Genomic DNA, 23,737 nt, shown 5'->3' with positions numbered 1-23,737 from the left:
TTACAGAGGTACAGATGCTTAACCCACAAGTACCTAATGCAACACATACGTCACAGAATTTTTAAAATTATGTTATGGGCACACAAATTCACACATTGTCACATGGCTGCACCAGGATGTTCAGTAGACGTCACTTAGGGACCTCATGAGATAAAGTCAATAATAAAGTTCTATAAGAAACTTTCCAGTAGATTTAAAGGATTTGTGAAGCCTGTCTTACCATGGGCTTTTTGGTTAAGGCTTTTATTGTTTAAGCACTAGAGCATTATGTATAATTGTGGGGACAAACACATGAACCAAAACTGTGTCATGTTGATTTGCGCTGTAAAGACTGGCCTGATTTATGGTTCTTCTTTCTGTTGCACTATTTCTGTCGCACTCTTAACACTGCATTATTATTATGGGTCTGCATAGATAGATATATTATAATATACTATATTATATTGCAATCCCATCACAGATATTCACATCAGTTAAAGACAGACAACAAAAAGTTTGACCAGTCGTTTGTATGTGTGCATAAATTATAATGCAAATATAGAGGGAACAGTAGAGTCATGTGAAATATTGATGGCAAGTGCTGTTTTTATTTCAATTTAAGAGATACGACTCTATATTAATTTCTATACATTTCAGAATATATACACATATAACACAAGACATATTGATTTGATTATATGGTTGAGTTTAGTCATCATATACTAGTGCAATGCAGTACTACAGCAGATTTCCTATGTGGCATTATGGAATAGCAGCTCTATGGAATAGCAGCTCTATGTAGTAGCAGCTCTACGGAATAGCAGCTCTATGTAGTAGCAGATCTACGGAGTAGCAGCTCTATGTAGCAGCAGCTCTACGGAACAGCAGCTCTATGTAGTAGCAGCTCTACGGAATAGCAGCTCTATGTAGTAGCAGATCTACGGAGTAGCAGCTCTATGTAGCAGCAGCTCTACGGAATAGCAGCTCTATGTAGTAGCAGCTCTACGGAATAGCAGCTCTATGTCGCAGCAGCTCTACGGAATAGCAGCTCTATGTAGTAGCAGCTCTACGGAATAGCAGCTCTATGTCGCAGCAGCTCTACGGAATAGCAGCTCTATGTAGTAGCAACTCCATGGAATAGCAGCTCTACGTGTCTCAGATCTGTGGCGGTGACTCGGGGACACGCCCCCTGCCGGACGCCTTCCTGCTGATCAAAGGCACATGACCGGGCGTGTTTACACCTTACAGACTCGACCGCTGCGAAGCTGACAGGGAGCCTGACCGGAGGGTCGACCAGAAGTAGAGACTAGAAACACAGGGGTCCCGAGAGGGTGCAGGAGGGTGGCCTGGGATCTATTTTAACAGGCGCGTGTGTTTTACTAGCGGTTCTTCCGTAGCAGCAGTTGCTGCTAGGTTAGCATGCTAATGTGTTAGCTCAGGTTAGCTCGCTGTAGCTGCATCATCACCCACACAGGTAAAGGTGGAGGTTAAGCTCTGACACTGGCTGCAGATAATACAGAGTTTACTGTGCAAATACTGTGAGGTGTGCTTATCTCTGTTGTGGTTTTTATTTTCCTTTTTAAGTTACTGTGTAGGCTCAGAGTCCCTTTTAGTGTTGACAGTGTTAATACAGCAGCTAACATTGTCCTGTGGGTTGACATGTCTCAAAGCCTTGACTGAAGACAACAAAGTGTCCATAACTATAATGGCAGTGATGTCTCAGTATTTTCAGTGAAGGTGTCACAGAAGTCAGTGTAACTCACCCTCACCTGGGAGTCACGTGTTTAAATGCACATATCAGCCCACTTGTGTTAAGTGTCTAAAGGCAGTCAAGTTAAAAATAATGAGTGACAATACAAATGGGGCCTTCTAAAGAACAATACAAAACATTGATTGTTTGCTCTTTTTCTTCTCTATGATCTGTCCCGTAGGAGAGAGGCTCCATCCTCAGCCACCGGCTTCAGGAATCCAGCCCCTCGTGCTCCCCACCATGGACGAGACAAATGTGGAACGTGAGATCTTGTCTTCTCTGGCAATTAGTTTTCATGTCTGCCTCTGTTTGGCGACATCATATCATGTGCTCTGTGCCAGGAGCTTTGCTGCTCATGTGCTGCCATTGGTGTTAGGTGCATTTTTACTCTTTAATCTCCTTAAATTGGCCTCCACTCTGTTGTGTTTTGGCTCTAGAGGTGACCCTGGCTCTACTAGATGCAGCCAACGATAAAGACCCTGAGGTCCAGGAGCAGGTCAGAAAGTCCATGTTAACCCTGGGGAAGCAACAGCCAGACCGAGTGTTAGCCATGTGTCAGGACTACCTCCTGAAACATCCAAAGGTAGACGTACAGAATACACCTCTGTTTGAGTGTCAGGCTCAGGTCAGGACTATCTATTAAAACACACTTGTAACCTGAAGCTGCTTTTCTTATCAGCATTCCTGCTCCACATTACAAGGAAGAAAGCAAATAACAGACGTCAGATATACAGTGCTCTGTGGCTGAGAGTACACTGTGTGATCACATAATCAGAAAGAAAACAGCCGGGGACGTTCTCTGTCATTTTGATTTCTGATATGTGGATAATTTGATCATTTTAGACCAACATTAAACAAGATTGAAGCAGACATAAATTGGCACTTTTGCGTGTACAAGACATTGTAAACATTGTAAAAGCCATTTCTTTCACAGAGAGTCTGTGACACATTTTCAAAATGAGGAGCTGAAACTTTACTGCCAACGTTAATTGGCAACGAAATGTTACTGCCAACGTGAATTATTAATTAGAATATTAGCAAAATAGTTGACCATATTTGTTACCAGTGAACTGCAAGTTTCAGCTCTGGTGAGCTGCTAAGGCCAAACAAAGAGATTCTTTTGTTATTTAATCTGAATGTTTATTTTCTTGAAAATCTTTGTTACAGCTGTGATATAAAGAAGGACACATCACCCAGCCTTAAATTACAGTATCTGACATGCCACACCTCCAGGATTCATTAAAATCTGTCCACCTACAAAACATAAAAATGGAATTTTTAAGGAAAAATTTCACTTAGATCCTGTTTTGTTTTTTTTGTTTTTTTTTTGCCTGTTCATTGTTTCTTTATGTTTATTTCTACATTTCACCACAAAGGTCTGAGTCGGCTTTTGTCTGTCTATGATGCTGCAACTTTTTTATGCTGTCACAGCAGTTGGATTTAAGATTATCAGATGATGGCATCATTACTTTGATAAAATGTCTTGGGAAACATCAGTGACGTGACATAGTATATACAGTAAGATTTTTCTATTGAGATACTGTTTAATGTTCTCCATTATAAATTCCTTTATATCCGATAACAGTAAGCAAAAGCCAAATACTAAAGTTTGGCATATCTACACTTGATTTGGTGCTTTTTGAGATAAGAGATGAATAAATGCTATATCATCACAGAGGTTTTCTGTTTTGTTTTGTCATCCTGTTTTAAATGTTTAAAGTTTAAATGTGCTCTTTGTGTATGTGCTTCTGTTGTCATCCTTCTCATGTTCTCTCTTCTTTTGCTCATTTTTCTCCTCCTTCCACTCTCCTCCTCCTCTAGCTGGTGGTGAGCCACAGAGTTGTGATTCTTCGGACTATTGAGCTGATTGTTGGCTGCAGGGTCGAGGCGATTGGTTCCCCCAGGATAAAGAACATCATCTCACTGGCCTCAGACGAGATGACACGATCAAAGGTAAAATATGACAGGTAAATTATTCATTTTTTTTTTCTTGCACAAGGTGGATTATTGATCCTTATTGTTTTGTCTATCTGGTTTACGCAGGAGGTCATCCCTGATTGGCAGCAAGCAGCCAGTAATATCTTGGTTGCTGTGGGTAACAGACACATTAATGACATAATGGAGGAGATACTGGGCAAGTTTCAGCCAGGGGTCCTGCCTCACATCTATGTGGTCCAAACACTCGCCAGCCTCTCTGATTCCAATGGTGGGAAAATATTTACACACACAAACACAGAGAAATCCCATGTTGTTCAAACGAAATCTCTCTCTCTCTCTCTCTCTCTCTCTCTCTCTCTCTCTCTCTCTCTCTCTCTCTCTCTCTCTCTCACTCTCTCACTCTCACACACAGTCTAATCTAATTAGCTACAGTTGATTGTGTATTGCTGCTGCATAGTGAAAAATGTTAGAGTACAAACTAAGTAGTTGTAACTGTAAATTAATGGGCATTACAGAGATGTATAAGATTATTTGTCTTTTGGTGCATAATATTTTTAGGGATTGTTTGGTAATTTCTTGTTTATGAATTTGTAATTGTAATTAAATTGATTACTAAAATTTTCCCCATGCTTTTCTTTTAACTTTTGTCCATTCTTTCTTACTCACCAATGATCTTATCAGAGCCAAAAAGGCAAACACTCCACTTCTCCCTTACTCACACATAAAGTGGTCAATAGTATTGTGCCATTAATGCTGCGCCCTTCTCCTTATTCTGTAGTTTATGGCATGGTCCCCTTCTTAAATGCCATTCTGGGCACCATGTTGCCCATGCTGAGCATGGCCAAACAGGACAGCATGAAGTGGGTCTTCGCTTCTGGTAAGAACCCTCCATCATGCTTTTTGTCATAATTGCTGAAATAAAAGACAGAACTGAAATAATTAATCTGGCTATTAATTTATTAAAATTATGCAGTCCTCACTTTACCTTATCTTACCCTTCTGTCATCACGCTCTTTTTTTTTTTTTTTTTTTTCCTCCCTACATTCCCATGCCCCTTTGTTTTGTTGTTGTTTCTCCCTCCAGCCCTGTGTCATTTCAGCGATAGCATTTTGGATTACCTGGCCAACCTGGACAAAGCTCCAGATCCCACAGTCAGGAAAGACACATTCTCCAGTGAAATCTATGCTGCTTACGAAATCCTCTTCAATAATTGGTTACAAAGCAGGGAGTCTAAGGTAAGGCCACAAAGGTCATTCTCTTGATGTTGTAATGTCCCTCCCACTGTCTTGCACATTGGCCTGGCCATCCTTAGAACAACTGGCTATTATGAGAGGGTCATCAGGAAATTATACAATCCATGGCTTTAAATGTGAAATTAAGGCACATTGATGTTCATGAATCTCATATTAAGCAGAATTATAACATCTTAATGAAAGTCCAGAGTAAGAACATTTTTCTGCTGTTGTATTTGGTTTCCATATCTAGTGAAACATGTTAACCACTAGATAAAGTATATTTTCTGTGGGATCCTAATCTCATAGTAGCGATCAAGTTTATCCTTCATGTTTATATTGAGGTCATACTAACTATTCAGTATTATTTATGCCTTCCTAAAGGCAGGATCTCTATCAGAGTTAATTGTGGACCACTGAAACAACTCTCACAGATTATTTCAAAAGGCCAATGAATATGCAAACAAGAAGTTCAAACTTGTGTTCCACTTTTTAACTTCCTCCCTATCTATGCAAACCTACAAATTAGAAAGTCTGTCACCTAATCTCATGTTTGCCACATGACATCCTGTTTTTGTGTATTTGTGCACTCTAGTTGAGGCTAACAGTGGCTGAGGCAGTGGGCTCTATGTGCCATCTGATGGCCAGTGATAAACTGGAGGATCAAATTCCCAAACTCATTCCCACTATCCTCTCCTTGTACAAGAAAAACACTGAGCACTATGTCATTAGCAAGGTGAGTTTGTGCTGCAATGTGTTACTTGTGGATTTTGTAACATTTATCTTGTATTTTAACAATAGTTACACCATCACCAAACTTCAGTCTTCCTGGATTTTAATGCTAAAACTCTATTGTTTAAGCTTTGATATCATACAATAAGCTATTAGGTTGCATTATGTCTTGTAGAAGTCAAACATGGAGTGCTCTTTTTTGCCTCCTTTCAGAGTCTTTGTCAAGTGCTTGATGCTTCTGTCAACATGGGCAGCAGGGTGTTGGAGACACAACTGGACAGTCTACTCTTGGTGCTACATCAACAGGTACACACCACTAAAGTAAATACATACTAAAATAAATACTGCAGCTTTACCATCAGCTGATTGATGCGTGACACACATAAAACACATAAAAACATGTTTGTATAGATTTTCCCATAGTTATATTGTAGTTACACATTTGAAAGTGCTATTGTTGACCAGACTTTTAGCACATTTATACATAACTGTTGAACATCTAATTCATAATGTGCAGTATTTTGGGAAATAGTTCATAAATGAGCAAGTAAAAGGGCAGATCTCCGTGTTTTAATTATTTCTTTGATCAGCATTATGAAAATCCAGAGTTGAAAATAATGCAAACTTGAAAAAGACAAAAATGCAACAGTATCATCTTCTCTGAAGGTGAAGTGTTGAAACAAGCTGAATCATATAAATGTTGGCCAATAACATTCAACTCAAGAAATTCTGTATCCCTGACATTTGAAGTCCATAGTTTTTTTTCATTGCAGTAAATCAGTTTTCAGCATTCAGTAAGTAACATCATCAGAAAAGGTCACATTTTGTTTTTTAACTACTTTTTAACTTTGACTGGGGTAAATTAGACACTCCTAGTAATACACCTTGAGCCAAATGCAAACAGACTTCCCAACACTACTAAATGATATTAGCTGTACCTGGTCTGTCTGATCTAAGTGCTGAGAGTTTCTGGTTCCCTTCACTGTATGTAGCAATTTGTATTACAACACAAGGTTGCTGTCATACCATATTTAGTGACACAGCATCTTGAAATCACAACTTTTTGGCTAAATGCTGGGCAGACTAGCTTACTAATTTTGGTCTTACATTCACCCAGCTTACTTTCAGATGTCTCGCTGAGAGTGGCTATAGTCAGATATTTCCATAGCCTTGTGACTCAGCTGACAATTCGCCTAATCACTTGACTGTTGCAACATTTTACCACAATGACTCTGCCATTGATTTATGTTTATGATCTGACTGCGTTTGACCAGAATACTACAGTACCAGCACAATACCTGTTCCAGGAGTGACTTGTCATTTTTATTTAAATCTTTCTTGACATTTGAAAACAGTATTTGTAAACTTTAGTTACATTCATTAGGTCCAAATAAACTGCTTGAGAACACAAATTGTTCCCAGAAATATAAAACAGAGGTTTCAAAAACGTGGTTCTTCACAGATTCTCAGATCTTTTTTCCACTTCATGTACCCCAAGTTGAGGATTCTGGTCGTGCTTGTAACTCCTCATTTGTGACCTGATTTTATAAAAACACCATATATATGTGTTTAGCCACTTCTTTGGACAAGCATAAAAAAAATGTCACTTCACACTGTCATTAACACTAATACTAGTGTTTTCCTCAGTATTACTTTTACTGTTTTGTGGATAAGGTCGCATACTGTATGGCTTATACCAGTGATGAATCGTACACAAGTTTATATGTCTGTGATATAGAAGAGTTCAATATTTCCTCTGGCTCCCAGGTCTGTGCCCCTGTTGATTACAGTTACCCTCATACTGTCAAGAACCACAACGAGGTCCTGCGCTGCTTCAGTTTGCTAGGTACTAAAGCTCTTCACTGTCTGGTTGTGTTCATTAGTATTTCTATGTGTTAGTTGTGGACATTTGTTGCCCCTACTTTAAATTTTGCAGATTTTTAAGGCTGTTATATTAAGTCTTTGCAGACCAAGTAAAGTGTATTGCCACGGCCAACAGTGTTAGACCTTTCTGTCTGTTTTAGTTCTATGTGGTCTCAAGAACAGTAATGAGATTATCCATTTAGTGCCAGACTCGCTGTCCAACACAAGATAATCATATTATGTGTGTCAAGTGTTCTTCTCTCTCACATGCTCGTTTTTTTTTTTTTTTTTTGTCTCTTTTCTGTGTTTGTGCTTGTTTTTGCATTTTTGTGACAATATATGCATTTAACATAAATTTCCTTTTTCCTCCTGCCACTCCTCTCCCTCTAGCTAACTCCTTCCCAGACCGGTTGGTTGTGTTTGTTCTTCAGAAGTTGGAAAACAGTAATGAGCGGAGCAGGATGGGCTCTCTGGCTGTGCTTCGTCACCTCATCAACTCTGCCAGTGAGGAAATACAATCCAAGACACAAGCCAAACATACACACCCCCCAGTTCATCTTATCTCTTAGTCCAGACACGTATATGATTGATTTGTCATATAAAGAACAGTTAAAAATAAGCACTTAAGTGTGAACTGATATACTGAAAGTATTCATTTAGACGAGTCATGTGGGCTACATAATCCTCCTTTATTCATGTTTATCTTTTGTTATATGGTTATTTATATTCATGTCTTTGTGTGTGTGTGTTGCAGCTTCCACGATGGAGAATAAAAAGCTGCTGATTCTGGCCAGCATCAGACAGCCAATGGCCGACCACAGCAACAAGGTAACACGTATGTGTATAATGTGTATTGTGTACATAACGTGTACAAATTGTCTAGTGTGTATTGTAAAATGTGTATATTGTTATTTATGTACATTGTTGATTTTTCACACTTTGCTGCTTGTACTGCCATGGCAGAGAGTCTTGTGTGAATTTCACCATTGTTACACTTGTGTACATGATGTGTGACAAAGAGATTTGATTTTGATTTTAACACGTTAAAATCTTTGTCACGACAAAACTGTTTGCGTCTCATTTTTAACAGTAGTTTTCCTGAAGAAACTTGTTGTTGACGTTCTCAAGACATAGTTAAAGCTCACACTGTGTCTGACTCTCCCAGGTCAAGAAGCGTGTGATCCAGGTTATCAGCGCAATGGCTCATCATGGCTACCTGGAGTTAGAGGGAGGGGAGCTACTGGTTCAGTTCATAGTTCAACACTGCGCCTTACCTGACACATACCAGGTAACTTCTAACTTCTTTGGGTTTATTTCTTTATGATTTTTGTAAGGTTTAAAAAAAAAAATTTCTCATAATAATTGAATTAATGTATGATATTTTAGTATGTGTGTTGCATAGGGAGATTAGCAGAAGATGAGTTGAATTAGAGATTAGAAGTTGAAGTCTCCCTTTTTTTTGAAAGTGTTCAACCTTCAAAATCCAACATTTCTGCTTTTGCAGAGGGAAATTAAATATGTATTTTAATCTGCGCATGTATCTCTGTCTCCAGCAAGGCCAGAGACCCATTGATCCAGAGGAGGTGACTAACGAGTCACTAAGGACAATGTGTGACAGCACTCTTCATCTTCTAACGACCACTGTTGGACGGCTAGCTGATGTACGTACAGTATATTCCCGTCTCTCAGTGTGATTTACTTATCTAATCTGCATCTGTTCCCACTAAGTTAACTATTGATAATGCTGCAATTTGTCACTTAATAGTACTGGCTGTCTATTGTATGTGTTAGAGAGATTAACCCATTGTTCTGAAATTTAATGCATGTGTTTTGTTGTTTTGTAGGTCCTCTGGCCCAAGCTGCTGTACTATCTGACCCTTCCACAGTACAGCAATGCAACCACTCCTCTGTGTAAGAATCTGATGGTGCTAGGTAGCAAAAAGAAAGCTAACCAGGACCCTAGCTTCAACATAGACTTTACACAGGAAGGTATGGGGGCATTTTTACTCAGCAGGTACTATGTGGAAATTATCAGTTGTGTGTGATGCCTGTTAGATGTACATTGGTCATGAACAGAAGGTGTAATTAGCAAAATGGCAGCTTTAAAAAATAAAATTTAAACATTAGTCCTGTTTTTTGCAACCTATTTTGATGTAAACATGTCTATCCTCTTTCCTCCAGTCAATCTGCCCTCTCCACAAACACTAATGATCAGGCTGCTGGTAAGTACAAACATATAGCACATGACAGTGGTGTCTGAAGCCAAAGACAACCTCCAAAGCTCACATGTTTAAATACTGTAGGGGTTTAGTATAAAGGTTTACTAAACATCCAGTTTCAGAGACTGGAACAGCAGATTATTATATGTAACTAATTCAGAGAAAGTCCTGGTTTAGACTAATTACGCATCATACCTAATGATCCAAATCAGCTGTCAAGCCTCATTTTATTTTTTATATTTTTAGCACAGCCTGATTCTTTCTTGTAAAGCATTGATAATCCTAATGAACTTTTTGGTGAGATAAAAGAATAATTTATCGTTGCAAATGTCTTCTAATGTACTGTCTTTAAATTTCAATGTGTTATCTATAGTTACCTGTATATAAAAGAATGTCTATGTAAGAATGTGTTTGCGTTGGTGTGTCCCAGGTGAATACAGCATTCCCATTCAATAGCAGAGAACATGGACCCCCATCCCTCTCCCTGCTTCAGGTCCTCAGTGTTAACATTCACCCCAATACAGGGGTTGTCTGGGAGGAAGAGATACCTCCTCTGCTGTCCATATTAGAGGGTATGGAGAGGTCATCTTTTCTACAAGTTCAGCACATCTGCATAGCAATAGTGCTGTCTCTACTTACTGGCATGTTTATGTCTGCTCTACTTCATTACAGCATATAGTAGATTAGTTTTATATGTAGATTAGTCTGATGGTGTGCTGTTGTTGTTTCCAGAGTCAACACCAGGGACCCTGGATAAGAAGCAGTGGGAGGAAAAGTTGCTTAAGGTATGCTTTTCTGTGTCAGAATAATATTCATCTCAAAGTCTTAAAGTATCGGTGTTTTACATGTGAACAAAGCAAAATTTAGCAATAATAGAAACGGATGAATTTTATTTTTTTCTTCCAGATATAACTAATCCATAATTTATTTTGCATTAATTGCCCATAGTCTGTGGCAGTAGACTGACTAGTGTTCATTACCATTTTTACACTGTTTATATAGATGTGGACTATTACAGAAACCCCTTTTCATACAGAAATTATCTCGGGTTTGATATCAAATGTTTTAATTTGACTGGATTTAGTTGTGTTATTCTAAACATGATTAAAATTGTTTCCAGCTCTTGTCTAAAACCCTGTCTACTATTAATGATGACAAGTGGGTGTGTCAGTTGACAGCTGAGGCAACAAAATATCTCTCCACATATAACAACGCAGTAGAGGAGAAGGTAAGTGCTTTCAGCAGCTTTATTTCCACCATAAATCAAGACAGGGCTGATAGCAAGCCAATAAGTCCTGAACAGCCGTTGTCATCCTGTGGGGGTCGTGACCTCATCAAACAGCAACAGCCCATCATAGCCTGACCACCATAATGTGTACACCCACCATCATCAAACAGTGAAGGCTGGAGCCTTTAAATGTTACAGCAAAATATAGTGGTTGTCATATTTTATAGTATAGTCATTTTAGAAATATTGACATGTCAAGAATATATTTTTAATTTTTCCCCTCTCCAGAGTTTTCTATATCGGTGCATAGGAGTGACACTCCAGCAGTGTTTCAATAAGGACCTGGTTAAAAAACAACTGCAGGAAATCCTTCTCACTGCACGACACAATGATCCTGTTGAAAGAGAGGTACAGTCTGTTTGAAATAGAGGCGTTAATGGTGCTGAGGTTTTGAAAAAGACAGAAGATGTCTCTCATTTACTGGTATGAGGCTTTTGTCTAACCTGTCGTGTATTTTGCAGGGAGTTGCGATGGGCGTCGGTCTGTGTGCCCACAGCCACTTAGAAGGAACTCTAGCCAAACTAGATGAGTTTGGCAAATCAGATGCCTTCAAGAAGTCACCAAGCATCTTCAACCTGCTAAAAGTACAAAGAACTATCATGAACATTTCAAATGAAAATTATACATGGTGCATGGTTCTTTGTCTTGCTGATAATGTCAAAAAGAGCTTCAGTCTGAGCTTTCTCTATCTCTCATCCCTTCCTTTCTTCAGGAACGTAATGATGTTGAGGTAGAGAAGGTGAAGAGCACTTTAATCCTGTGTTATGGTCAAGTGGCTCTGAATGCACCTCCAGAAAAGATACTGAACCGCATTGATCAAGACATCCTTGGCTGCATCAGCAAACACTTTAATACTAAGGTAATGTAAAAACTAAGATAACATGGCAGGGATTAAACAGGCAGCTTTGTTGTTGTTGTTCTAGAGTTACGGTTTCAGTTCAGGCTGTACAACTCCATTATATGAGATACTGTTTTATCTTGGAAGTGAAAATAAATTTACTGCAAAATTTACCAGATTAATTTGGATAATTAAAGTGCTAATATAGCAGATAAGAAGGATCCCCACAGTGGTATAATGTCCTACTGAAAGCAGGAATCACATTTTAAATATTTCGGGATTTTTGGGAAGGGATTACAGAGTGTATGATCCTGTGAAACATTTGGCACTGAGTTATCAACAGATATAACAAGTCAAACTTGCAGGTAATGGCAATATTTGTGTATGAGCTCATGATGTTGTTGCTTATATTTCATACAGGTTCTGGGGATAAAAGTAGAGACAAAGGTATCGTCACAGGAACACAAAGGCTGCTTTTCTGTGCTTTTAGCCTGCTAGTTACTATTTCCCGTTCCCTGTGTTTCATCTTACTGTCCTTTTGAATCTTTCTCTCTGTTCTGCTTATTTGTGATAATATTGTAAATAAAATATTTTTGCTGTTGCTATTCTTTAGAACAAGATTTTAGATCCTAAATGACCCATCATTAAAATTAATCTATAGTACTCAATCACTGTTGTGCAGGAATTGATCAGTTGGGAACAATATTGAGACCAAAACAGAGAAAACTACAAATGTTGCAGGTTCCCTTAAATCACTGCATCAAACTAGTTTTCACAGGCTATTTTCACTGTTTTCTGCTACTGCCTGGTAACCTTGTCACTGGTTTCATATTAGTGGGTTATTAATTTGAAACCTGTGACATGATTACTGCGCAGTAAGTTTGAAAGCCACTGGGAATCTACAAAAGCCTCATTGTTTTCCTCTAGCTCCTACTGAACTCACATATACTGCAGACTTTTCAAAATGTCTCCTGAATGTCTCATCTCAGTTACAACCTACTAATCTCGATTTTTCTGTGATAAGATTCTTTTTTTTTTTTTCCTTTGGTTACTTCATGGTGAATTGTTCTTTAAACAATGACCCACACTCTGTATGACAGGGCTTTTGTCATTTCTAATCCTAACAGCTCTTCATGTCTCTAGGCCTCAAGCTATTCTGTCACCTCTTAGACCAGACTCTGCAGGTGGTTCAGTGTTGAATTAATCTCTTCTAATCACAAAACTCTGATTTCAGACTCCATTCATAGTTATGGAGGATCAATCTACAACATTGCTGATGGATTGATTGAAATTATTCATGGACTGAGTGGGTTGGTTGATTGATCTTTGATTGGTGAAATGATTTTGGATTGCTTCTGCTTAACTATTCGTAAAGCTACATCTGCTAATGGAGGCTGCAGTTTGCCTTGTTGTTTGCATTCCAGACAGTTTGGATATTGCAATTATCCAGTTTTCTTCACATTAATGTTGCATTTCCTCTTGACCTTAATCTCTGTATGTCTAACTGTTCATTTTTGTTGTGTATCTGTGTTGTTTATATGTATTTTGTCCACATGTGCTTGTGTGTATTATTCTACCCAAGGACCTGACTATGAAACTGAGTTTGATCCAGAGTGTTGGCCTTGTAGCCAGAGCCATCAGTGAGTGTGTGAAGAAACAAGGCTACATCTTCTCTCGCAAACAGGAGCTCATTACTGTTATGCTGGTCAGTATGAAGACAAATTAAGGGACAGCCCTTTCAAAATAATTTATAAAGCCACAATTGCAACAACAGTCATTTTATAATTTCTCTGACTGCCGTTATATCTGCCCCGGTCAGGATTTCATCAAGGCAGAGCCAGCTGATTCATTAAGGACTCCAGTACGCCATCTTGTGATGAGCACCTGCGCCAACCTAATGTATCCTTCATTTAAATAACACAGTTGGACTCGTCAGTGTAATAGCGTACATGATTTTTTTTTTTTTCTCATTGATGGTTAACAGCCACCATTTTCTTTCAATGTGTTGCGTTGCGTTTTATAATATTAAAGTTCACTGTGATTTTCTATAACCAAAGCATAATAATAATAAATAAAGAATTGCAATTTAAAACTACAGGAATAGATATATACCATATAACGAAACCCTGAAATTCCTTAAAATTTAAAGGATTCTTAAGGCACAATCATCAAAACAGTTTGTTGGATCTCAATTCTTCCACCTGAGTGTTTTATCTTTGACCTTTAGTGCTTCAGTCCATTGGATCCTGTGCTGAGTGAGAATGAAACCTTTGACTTGCTAAAAGTGTGTGTGAACAGCGTGTTCTCTTTGCCCCCTGACACACACACACCAGAGAAAACTAAAGAAGAGGAGATATTAGACCCTAAGCAGAGAAAGGTGGAGTAAATCGAGATGCACACACATTACATGCGCTCATATGCTGTGCATTCTTTACACTTACCTAATCACTAACCTTATAAACAGTGTTTGGACCATGTGCTGACCAGCAGAATGTTTTGTACTTCATTGCTTCAAGTGCAGGTCACTACTATTTGTCCTTCTTGAGCAGACAGTGTTTCTCAGTCTCATGTATGCATAAAACATCTGACCAATTCCACACACTTTTGTCAAACTAACATGGGCTGGTAAATCTGTACAGACACTGTACAAAGACACGCTGGCTGCACTGCAGGAGCTGCTGCAGAGTGTACTGGCCAAGGATCCCACACCTGATGGCCTGCAGACTGTCTTCAAGGTGAGGGCAGGTGTAGTAACCTAGTCAACTTCTGTCCAGTTCTATTTAATGACACTGACAATTGTATTTCATTATACTGCTTTTTTCTTTCTGAGGAATAACATTTTCCTTTTGCTTGGTCTCCAGGTTGAATTGTTTTGGTTACATTATTTTCCACAGAGAGTATGAAGAAGTTATTGTGGCTATTGTACAGTATCCGTATGTTATCTGACTTGCAGTGTGTTATTGTCCTCTGCAGCACATTGAGTCATGGTTGAGCTCTGCACAGGATCACGAGAGAGAGAGAGCCATCACAGCGACAGCTCACATACTTTCTACCTACCTGGACAACTTAACTGTTAAGGTTTGCATTTTTACCTGTTTGTGTTGTGGTTTGATTTGTGACACATCACGGATGATAGTTTTTATAATGGCCTGGATGAACACATATGTGCAATTCCTACAGTTCATTTAAACCCATGTCATCCAAAGTAATAGGTATATTCATTTTTATAAGCAATCAGAGGTCTCTGAATGATCACTGCAGTGCTGAGGTGTTTTGTCTGTGTTTGATGGTAAAATTGACAATCTATGTCTTTATCTTTCCTGTGTTCATTTTCGCCTAGAACATGGTATCTTTCCACAACCTTGGAGCTTTGCTGGGTCGACTGTCTCCACGATGTTCTGACCCTAACCTGACTATACGAACTACTGCCATCGACTCTATCTACTCACTGCTTTATATACAGCTACGATATGAAGGTGCAGACACATGGAGAACTGACCTATGTCAGTTTTTTTTTTTTTGCTGGAGAAAGTGGAATTTCATTGGAGAACATTTGCTGCAGTGTTATGAAGTGTTATGACAGTGCTGAGTGTGATATATGCCTTGTGATATACGCTGTAGAGCGCAGGGGGTGGCATAGTGTATCCACAAACTATGATGAATCATTATTCATCATATTTTGAATTATTTAAATAAGTACTTAGAACATAGCGAGTCAATGTTTAACTATGTACGTCTGTAGTACTACATACTACAGAAGGATTATTCTGATAAAAACTTCTTTTTTTTTTAATTGCATTTTTTTTTTTTTAAGTTGTTGACTTTTTCTGTGTAGGTTTCTCTCTAGATTATAAGGATGAAGGGGTGGACGGTTTGTTGCTCCTAAAAGACAGACTTGAAAACCCTGACCACTCAGTTCTCTACAAGACATGCTCTGACCTCACCAAGGTACACTTTGTTCCACTCAGGGAGGCACTCAGCTGTAGTAAAATGAGACTGCACTAAAGAAAACATTTTATGAAATTTTATCTGTCTTACTGTTTACCCCTGTCAGGCTATTGTGCTCATACAGCTAATATTACTGAATTGTAAATGTTTCAAGGTAGCAGGCGCAGTAATAAATACACCTGGAATAACTGCTTCCTTTTCTGTGTGTATCAGGTGATGAGTAAGCGTTTGCCTCAGCAGCAGCTGACGACATTGGTGTTCATGTTATTTGAAGGGCTGGTCGACAGTCAGACGAACTGCTGCAGAGCTTCATCTGTCATCCTAAATACTCTGCTGAAGAACAGAGGAGCGGGGCTGCAAGAGATGGTGAAGCTCACACACTAATACACACCCATGATTGAAGTCCATAATTATATATTCACACCGGTTGTACTACAGAAAGAAAGCAGTTCTTGTTTGATTGTTTCTGCGTCTGTGTTGTATGGTGTGTATTTTAGGTCCCAGAGATGGTAGAGGTGCTCCATGCACGTCTGCAGAGCATCACAGAGGATCAGGTAAGAACAGATATCAGTATTAGAATATGTACATTTAGCATGTACTGTTCAATTGCTTTGTTTTTTTTGTTTGTTTGTTTGTTTTACTTATATTTAATTAACCAAAACATTCAGACTTCATTCACCTAATGCACTAATAATTATCTCACTGTGTAAATCCATCATACCTACTTGCTGTGTTTTTTTTCACTGGTACCTAATGATTATCTGTCCTTTTTATTACCAATACCTGCTTTACTTACCTTTTCATTGTGTCTGTGTTTAGGTGAGAGTGGCAGTGGGACAGACGGTACTAATTCTGGCTTCTCAGCATCTTCAGACTGTTATTAATACACTAGTTAACCAACCACTTCCATATGACAGGTATATATACAACATTAAATTAACTACTAGATTATATAAGCATCACAAAATGTTTTGTTGAATGAAGTCAATAGTTAAATTCCCAGGTTCTGTGTTTGCATAAATTGGACAAAGACCTTCTTTTTCAGTGGGAGACACTTAAACATTATTTGTTTTTCTGTCTAGCTGGACCAGTGAAATGTGGATGGCCTTGGGAGCAGATCCTATTGTAGCAAATCAGATCATAGAGATGGTGATGGAGAAGCTGGCTATCATGGCACCTTATGTTGACAAGAAGGAATCAATAATAAGGGGAGGGACAATAAAGGTGGCCACCAATCATCCACTGGCTGTAAGTTACAAACACACACATCTCTCTGAAATAAACAATTAATGCCATAAAGCAGATTGTGAAAAACAGATGTCTCATAAATGTACTTACAGTGTGTTCAGTTTTCTATCTTCTGATCAGGTGCTGTAGTAGCTCTAGTAGTTTTAATTTCGATCATCGTTCATTTTCTACATTTTGAACTTTTGAAGTTCCACACAGCCTTTTTCTTCCTTAATACTAAACAAAGTTAAAGAGGTAGATGATGCCATGTAGTTACAGATGTGTTTTTGTTTTTCCCAGATGACATGTGGTCTCAAAGAGCTGTTGTTAAATGGTCAGAGTCAGGAGCCGGCAATCAGTCTGTTTCCTCAGCTCTTCTCCTGTCTCACTGTCAGACTGGGAGCCAGTGTTGGACTCTCAGCACCCAAGGACAACACTAAACACACTGCCTCTGTCCATGTAGCAGGGTGGGTGTCGTCCTTTTATATCTAGTCAAATGTTGATTAGGTCCCGTGGACCACTAGTGTGTGAGGGTTTAATCTTGGGTGTATGTGTGTGACAATATGGTTTGGTATAATCTTTTTCTGTTCCAGGGTAGCAGCTGATGCACTGAGAATCTTGTTAGCAAGAGCCCAGGCAGATGAGGTGCTGAAAAGACTGGATGAGGATAATGCTTGGGATGCAATGAGAGAACCAAATACACACATTACTGGAGTTACACTACTAGCAAGGTACAGACACACTCTTGTTAAGCCAGCAGTTTGACACAATTGTCGGAAACGCACACCAGTTACATTCTGTGTGCTGCAGTAAAATAGTTAAAAATAGCTTGAAGGTTGTGCAAAATTGCTCATTAATATTCAAATGAAATAAGTGACTATAATTAAATGTCCTTGTTTGATGCTTAATGCATATATTGGAAGTCCAACAGAATGTTAAAATCATTTTTAAAAAAGTTAGATATGTTAGATGCTTAATGCTAAAAAGTAAAACAAACACCAGCCTTATGCTTTGGTTTTTGCACTTATCTTTAATCAAGAATTAAGATATATTTCCTTGGGTTTTTTTTTCTCTCACAGCTAATAAAATGGATTTTTATGTTTTGTCTATAGGGCAATGGCCAAACATGCTGGTCCCAGGTTGCCTGCTATCGTGGAGTGTCTGTGTCCATCACTGAACAACATTTACGAGAGTCAGAGAATCACTGTTACTGCTTTCTTTTCTGAGGTGATGAACCATAAGTTACTCCAGCAGTATGTTTACCATATTTTCGGGACTATAAGTCCACTCCTACATGGCTCTTACAATAAGTTTTGTGTTTTGTTTTTTTTGAATGCTCTGGCTTGTCCTGCAGCTTATATAGCATAGCAACTTATATGTGTTAATTTAGAGTCATTCTTTTGAGTAGTCACTAGCATTAGATGGGAATCTTGCCTCAACTGAAGATAATATTGTGCCGCTGAAGAAGTATTGAACATGTATTCTTATGTTCACGCTAAACTATAACTCCTAGTACTACACAAGTGAAAATGCCACCCAAAAGAAACAGCTACGCTGCAGACTTCAGAGTGCAGGTAATAAAGTCTGCAGCTGAAACAAAGTTTGGAGTGAGTGTCAGCATTCAGACAAACCTGAGAGAGAGGAGGAGACACCGCTTCATGTCCCCCCACCCTGATGTTGGTGGAGTTGTTTAACATTACTTGACACAGATGAATGAATATCATAATGCACTTCTGCTTGTTGTTATGCTTAGCCAACTTTCCTCATATGCTATAATAGAAATATGACTTACACACTGAAGCGACTAATATGTTTTTTGTTTTTTTTTTCTGTTCAACGAGGTCATTTTTGCTAAAATACTCTAGTGCAACTCAGAGCCCGGAAAATAGTGTTTTTAGTTTTTTGTGTTAGGTGGGAGTCCAGTGGTTCATTGATCTGAGTCAAATGATCAATAATGTCTTCATCTCTTACCAGCCTTTTTTACTAATAACCTTTCTCAGATTCTTAATCTCACTTTAAGGATATGGAATTAGGGCAAAATATGTCTAAATACCATCCGATTATAAAGAATAATGAAAACATTTATTGACCAGCAGGTGGAGAGCATGAATAACACAATGTACTTTATCTCTCTGCCATTTCCCGAATACAGCTGTTAAACCACCATGTGGTGACAGAGTTGATGTTGATAGATGTATTAATGAACAACATGATGGAGAGAATATCAGATCTCTGCTGCACGGTCCGCATGTTGGCTGTGCGGGGGCTTGGTAACATAGCCGTGGGATCACCTGAAAAGGTACACCACCCACATGCACATACACACAGCACACATACCGGAGCTGCTGGGTCAATCACAGCTTTCTCCGTTTTGCTTCCCTCCTGTACCAGGTGAATAAATATGCCAAGGAGTTGCTGGCAGCCATGAGTTCAGGCATGGAGGAGAAGGATGATCCAGGTAGGCTGACAGCGAATTGATTTCTTATGCCTGAAAAATACCAGTTACAGCAAATTAGTCTGCTTCAGCTGATTTATTGCTATGATTTCTAAAATATGGATTTCACTCGATTTCACCACATTCATCATGTTTATTACACCACATGTTCAGCCATCATCAGTTGAAATGCTGCTCTTTGTTTTAAACTCCTGGCCCCTTCTGTTCCTGCAGGTAAGCTGATTACTCTTGAGGCCATGTCAGGTCTGTCTAAAGTTCTGCTCTATCTGGACAAGAAGAATGTTCACTTACTCGTCGTCTATATCTTCATGAAGATTAAACCATTTTTGGAAAGTGTGAGTTTCTTTTTGATCTTTCAATAAGCTGTATGATTTCAAAGTATATCTATATATATCCTGTGTCCTCACCATATTCTCCACCAGCAGTGTCTTCTTCCTTTATACCTTTTGTATGTATATGTGTATGTATAACACAAACAGTATCTTCTGTGTTCTCGTACAGGAGAATGATGAAATCCGCTGTGCTTCTATCTATCTAATGGGAAACCTGTCCAAGTTTGGCTCAGGAGAGCCAGTGTTCAAAGACCAGATCCACAATGTTCTTGTCAGCCTGCTGTTACACCTGGTTGACCCAAACCCACAGGTGGTCAAGGTAGGAAATCTGCACACACTAAGACATAGCCGTCTTTATTTTGGATGAATATGAGATTTAATGCAAACTTCTATATTGTTTTGATAGTACATGAAGTTTGATTTTGCCTGCTTGCATTTGTGTGTCTAGGCATGTAAGTATGCGATGCGTGTGTGTGCTCCTGTGGTGGGATCAGAGCAGATCACAGGCATGTTTCAGAACCACCTCCACGATGACAAGAGCCTGCACTATGGAGAATTTATCAATGACCTCACCAAATACCTGGTGAGGCACAAACATAAGACATATCACTGCATAGGTGAAGAAGACGTGCACCTTGTTAAGACATGTTTGATTAAATAAGTTTGATTTGAAGTTTGTTGCTGTTCTGATCAGTGTACATTTTGTTTTTAATGCAAAATTCTTTTCATCATTATCTGCATCATTTGTTGTAAAATTAGATGTGATTCCAGAGCCCAGGGCAGGATGGCTACAATAGCCAGGTAGCTTTACATGGAGTTAGTTGGTTGTAGTCAGGTAAAGGAACATGTTGGTGACTGGTGACACCGGAATCTCTGTGAGATTAGTGACATTATGTACTGATGGCAATTGAACAGCTGAGTGGTCCTTACTCTCAGTTGCCTAACAAACCAGTTGGGCCAGTCACTGTAGCTTAATCTGAGCAGATAGAACTCTGAGTACACTTGTTTTTCATTTGTATGGAATTTGTGGAAAAATCAACTGTCTTACCCTTTGAGGGAAATATATTATATTTCATTTGGACTGTATGTGTTGTGGTTTAGATTCAGGACTTCCCAGGTATGTTGAACTTCTACCACATATCAGTCATCCAGTTTTTCAAGAGCAACTGGCCTGAGGTCAGAGCAGGAGCCGCCATGTTTATAGGTATGACTGCAACACCACAATATTGTAAACCTCACGTCTTTAAACATTATTGTACGATTACTGTGTAGCCATGCAGCCTTACAGCACCACACTGGCAGCTCTAACAGACCTCACAACATGCAAATGAATCTCTCCCGAAACTGTGTATTTGTAAATGATAGAATCTGATTATAAGGTGTGTGTGCATGTGTGTGTTTTTGTTTGTTTATCAGGGTTTCTGCTGGGGAATCTTTCAGAAGAGCATTTTTCCCACCTCAACATGGGTACCATCACTAAAGGTGGTGTTAGTCACAGCCTTCATTTTCTTGAGAAATTAAACTCACTGTGTGTGTTTTGTGTGGTTAACGATATTGTTGTGTGTGTTCATCCACAGGCTTAGTGATGCTGCTCCAAGATCCAGATCCTGTGGTAAGAGTGAAGGCTGCTGAGGCCATGGGACATTTCCAGTAACACACACACACACACTGGACAAATATCAACGTTTCCTTTAGTCCCAAGGTGGTGGGTCACTGCTACATAAAATACTTAATGTGAGTTAAGACAGTGAATTGTATTTACAATTTTGTGTTTACAAAAAGGTGATACTCACTCATTATAACATTATCCAAATAATGCAACTGTAACCTTATTTAAAACCAAAACAGGGACCAAAACAGGAACAAGTTCAGAGTCAGGAGCCAATCTCACATTTACCAATGTTACAAATAATAGAAACACTGATAATACAAATTCACACACGCACATATATAGACATTGCCACCTTTTATTAGCTTCTTTTGACACTTGATTATGACACAGAAAGGTATTATTAATTCTTGAGTGACCAAAGACCATGTTGATCTTTACAGCTACATGTTGTCTATAGTGTTGTGCGTTCTACAAGTGCAACGGTACCAGAGATACATAATGTTTCTAATGCAGAGGTAAAACACAATTGAACTTGAGTTTTTTTAGAATAAATATAGTTTCTTCAAATATTATGTGCACATGATAATAGTAATAAACATGACTCTGGCTGGTGTTCAGAGTGTGTGTATGTACAGCAGCCATACCAGCATTTTGTGAAAGTGTCAGTGGGTGTTAGATTTAGTTTGAGTCTCTGTTTTAGAGATGGTTTTAATGGCCCAAAGACCCACACTTTGATCAGCCCAGAGCCCTTCAGCCAGCTCTGAGATTTGTTCCTGCCCTTGATCACAATCCATTTATTTGTTTAATGTCTGGGTGTTTGGAAGACATAAAGGAAAGTGTCTGTGACTTTGTCAGTTCAGCCAGTGATAACCAGCCAGTGTGGTTCAGATTAGTTAGTAGTATACCTTAAACATATGTATCCAAGCCCCACCTGCATTTTCAACCTATAATGAAGGAGTTTCTAAATCACTGCCGCCTCTACAGCTAAATGGCCACAGTGGACCTTGTGTGACGAACATGATCATCTCTTTATAATGCTGTAATGCAGCTTTGGTAATTCACACAGGTGTTTTGTCCATGATCAGTCTGCACATGCTTCGTGATTCACTTTCACTTTACAGTACAGACAAGTGTCCAGATAATGCTCTGAGCAAAAATGAATTGCCACAACATTTCCAAACCTTCCGTCATAAACACACCAGCCAAATAACAATTCATACTCTTTGATGAAGAGACCTTTTAGTTTTTATTCACACAATCAGTTGACATTAATTCATGAACCAGCCAAATGAAACCATTACTTAGAGACCAGTGTTGCCATTCTAGTGCCAAATGTTCATTGACATCATATGTTATAATAGCAATACATATGTTATATATTTTATAATAGCAACACTGAGATGCTGCCATTGATATTCTCTTGATTTCAAATGCACTTCATGTTGAGACATTATTCTGTTTAGTTGCTGAGATTGAAAAGTTTTAGGGTACTGCTGTTTTCAGACCTCTATACATAAACATTTGTGTGAGTGTTATGTAGGGAAAACTGTACGTCTAAGTTTAGCTTTTGTCTCCAAATTAATTCACTCAAAGGCCAACGATGAAGGAAGCAAAGTGATCCTTATGTTTCCCAGTTTGAATTTACTTGGGCACAAAAATGTACAATTGAAAATTGTGTAAAAGCAGTATATAGTTTGGATTAAAGTATATGGTTATGTATATGTACATGTATGTGTACTCTGTTCTACTTTTAAATTCAGCCATGCAGCCTGTGCTCTTAGAACTGACACGCAACCTTTAGTTAATTTCCTTCATAAGTCTTATAGAAAGCATTTACTGTATGTAACAGGAAGGCAAATGCTTCTCCAAGTCCATTGTAGGTAGGTTTATATTTTGTTTATATTTTGTGGATTAAATCAAGTACGTGGTGGCTCCTGGACCTATATTTGTTGTCTTAGATGATCTGCAAACAGGGACGCGTGGCTTCTTGCACTTTCTAACACTATAGCTTGGTTTCAGGTGAATGGTGAAAAGTAACTGTTTTAAATGTTTTTGTAAAAGTTATACCATTAATGATTTGAGATAAACATGGGGACATGAATCTACTTGATTTTTTTTTTTTTTTTTTTTTTAAATACATGTTGAATGTTATGTATGTCACAGTAGTACGATTTTACTATTTGAAGTGCTGTGATGTGGGAATGAGACGTTAAAGTGCGAATGCGTGCATGTCACTTTTCATATGTTACTGGACCAGAAGAGAGAGTGGATGATGGCAATCAGCATATTTAAAATGAACAAATAAACAGATCCATTAAAACACA

The 23,737-nt window shown here is 38.6% G+C and overlaps 1 protein-coding gene across 2 annotated transcripts; it reads left to right on the top strand.

The window, feature by feature from the left end:
• Nucleotides 1–1,195: 1,195 nt before the first annotated feature.
• mroh1 (maestro heat-like repeat family member 1) lies at nucleotides 1,196–23,737 on the top strand. 2 transcript variants are annotated; one of them, XM_026293728.1, is made up of 45 exons: nucleotides 1,196–1,344; nucleotides 1,911–1,991; nucleotides 2,167–2,312; nucleotides 3,551–3,682; nucleotides 3,773–3,935; nucleotides 4,446–4,544; nucleotides 4,751–4,902; nucleotides 5,495–5,635; nucleotides 5,845–5,937; nucleotides 7,399–7,477; nucleotides 7,885–7,998; nucleotides 8,249–8,322; nucleotides 8,660–8,782; nucleotides 9,048–9,155; nucleotides 9,339–9,483; nucleotides 9,676–9,716; nucleotides 10,144–10,285; nucleotides 10,446–10,498; nucleotides 10,834–10,941; nucleotides 11,230–11,349; nucleotides 11,463–11,585; nucleotides 11,714–11,860; nucleotides 12,260–12,286; nucleotides 13,422–13,544; nucleotides 13,659–13,738; nucleotides 14,075–14,216; nucleotides 14,479–14,574; nucleotides 14,813–14,917; nucleotides 15,180–15,315; nucleotides 15,675–15,787; nucleotides 16,001–16,153; nucleotides 16,285–16,341; nucleotides 16,607–16,704; nucleotides 16,870–17,035; nucleotides 17,315–17,481; nucleotides 17,608–17,745; nucleotides 18,127–18,241; nucleotides 19,167–19,313; nucleotides 19,406–19,472; nucleotides 19,683–19,804; nucleotides 19,971–20,120; nucleotides 20,250–20,384; nucleotides 20,903–21,005; nucleotides 21,218–21,283; nucleotides 21,379–23,737. In XM_026293728.1, exons 2-45 carry the CDS (start codon nucleotides 1,970–1,972, stop codon nucleotides 21,453–21,455), a joined length of 4,908 nt encoding a protein of 1,635 aa, XP_026149513.1. In that variant the 5' UTR covers nucleotides 1,196–1,344; nucleotides 1,911–1,969; the 3' UTR covers nucleotides 21,456–23,737. The 2 variants fall into 2 exon arrangements, with proteins under 2 accessions (XP_026149513.1, XP_026149512.1); XM_026293727.1 differs by having other exon boundaries at nucleotides 1,196–1,453.

This window comes from Mastacembelus armatus, chromosome 16, assembly GCF_900324485.2.
Source record: "Mastacembelus armatus chromosome 16, fMasArm1.2, whole genome shotgun sequence".
NCBI lineage: Eukaryota > Metazoa > Chordata > Actinopteri > Synbranchiformes > Mastacembelidae > Mastacembelus > Mastacembelus armatus.
This window is presented reverse-complemented; position numbering and strand designations above follow the sequence as displayed.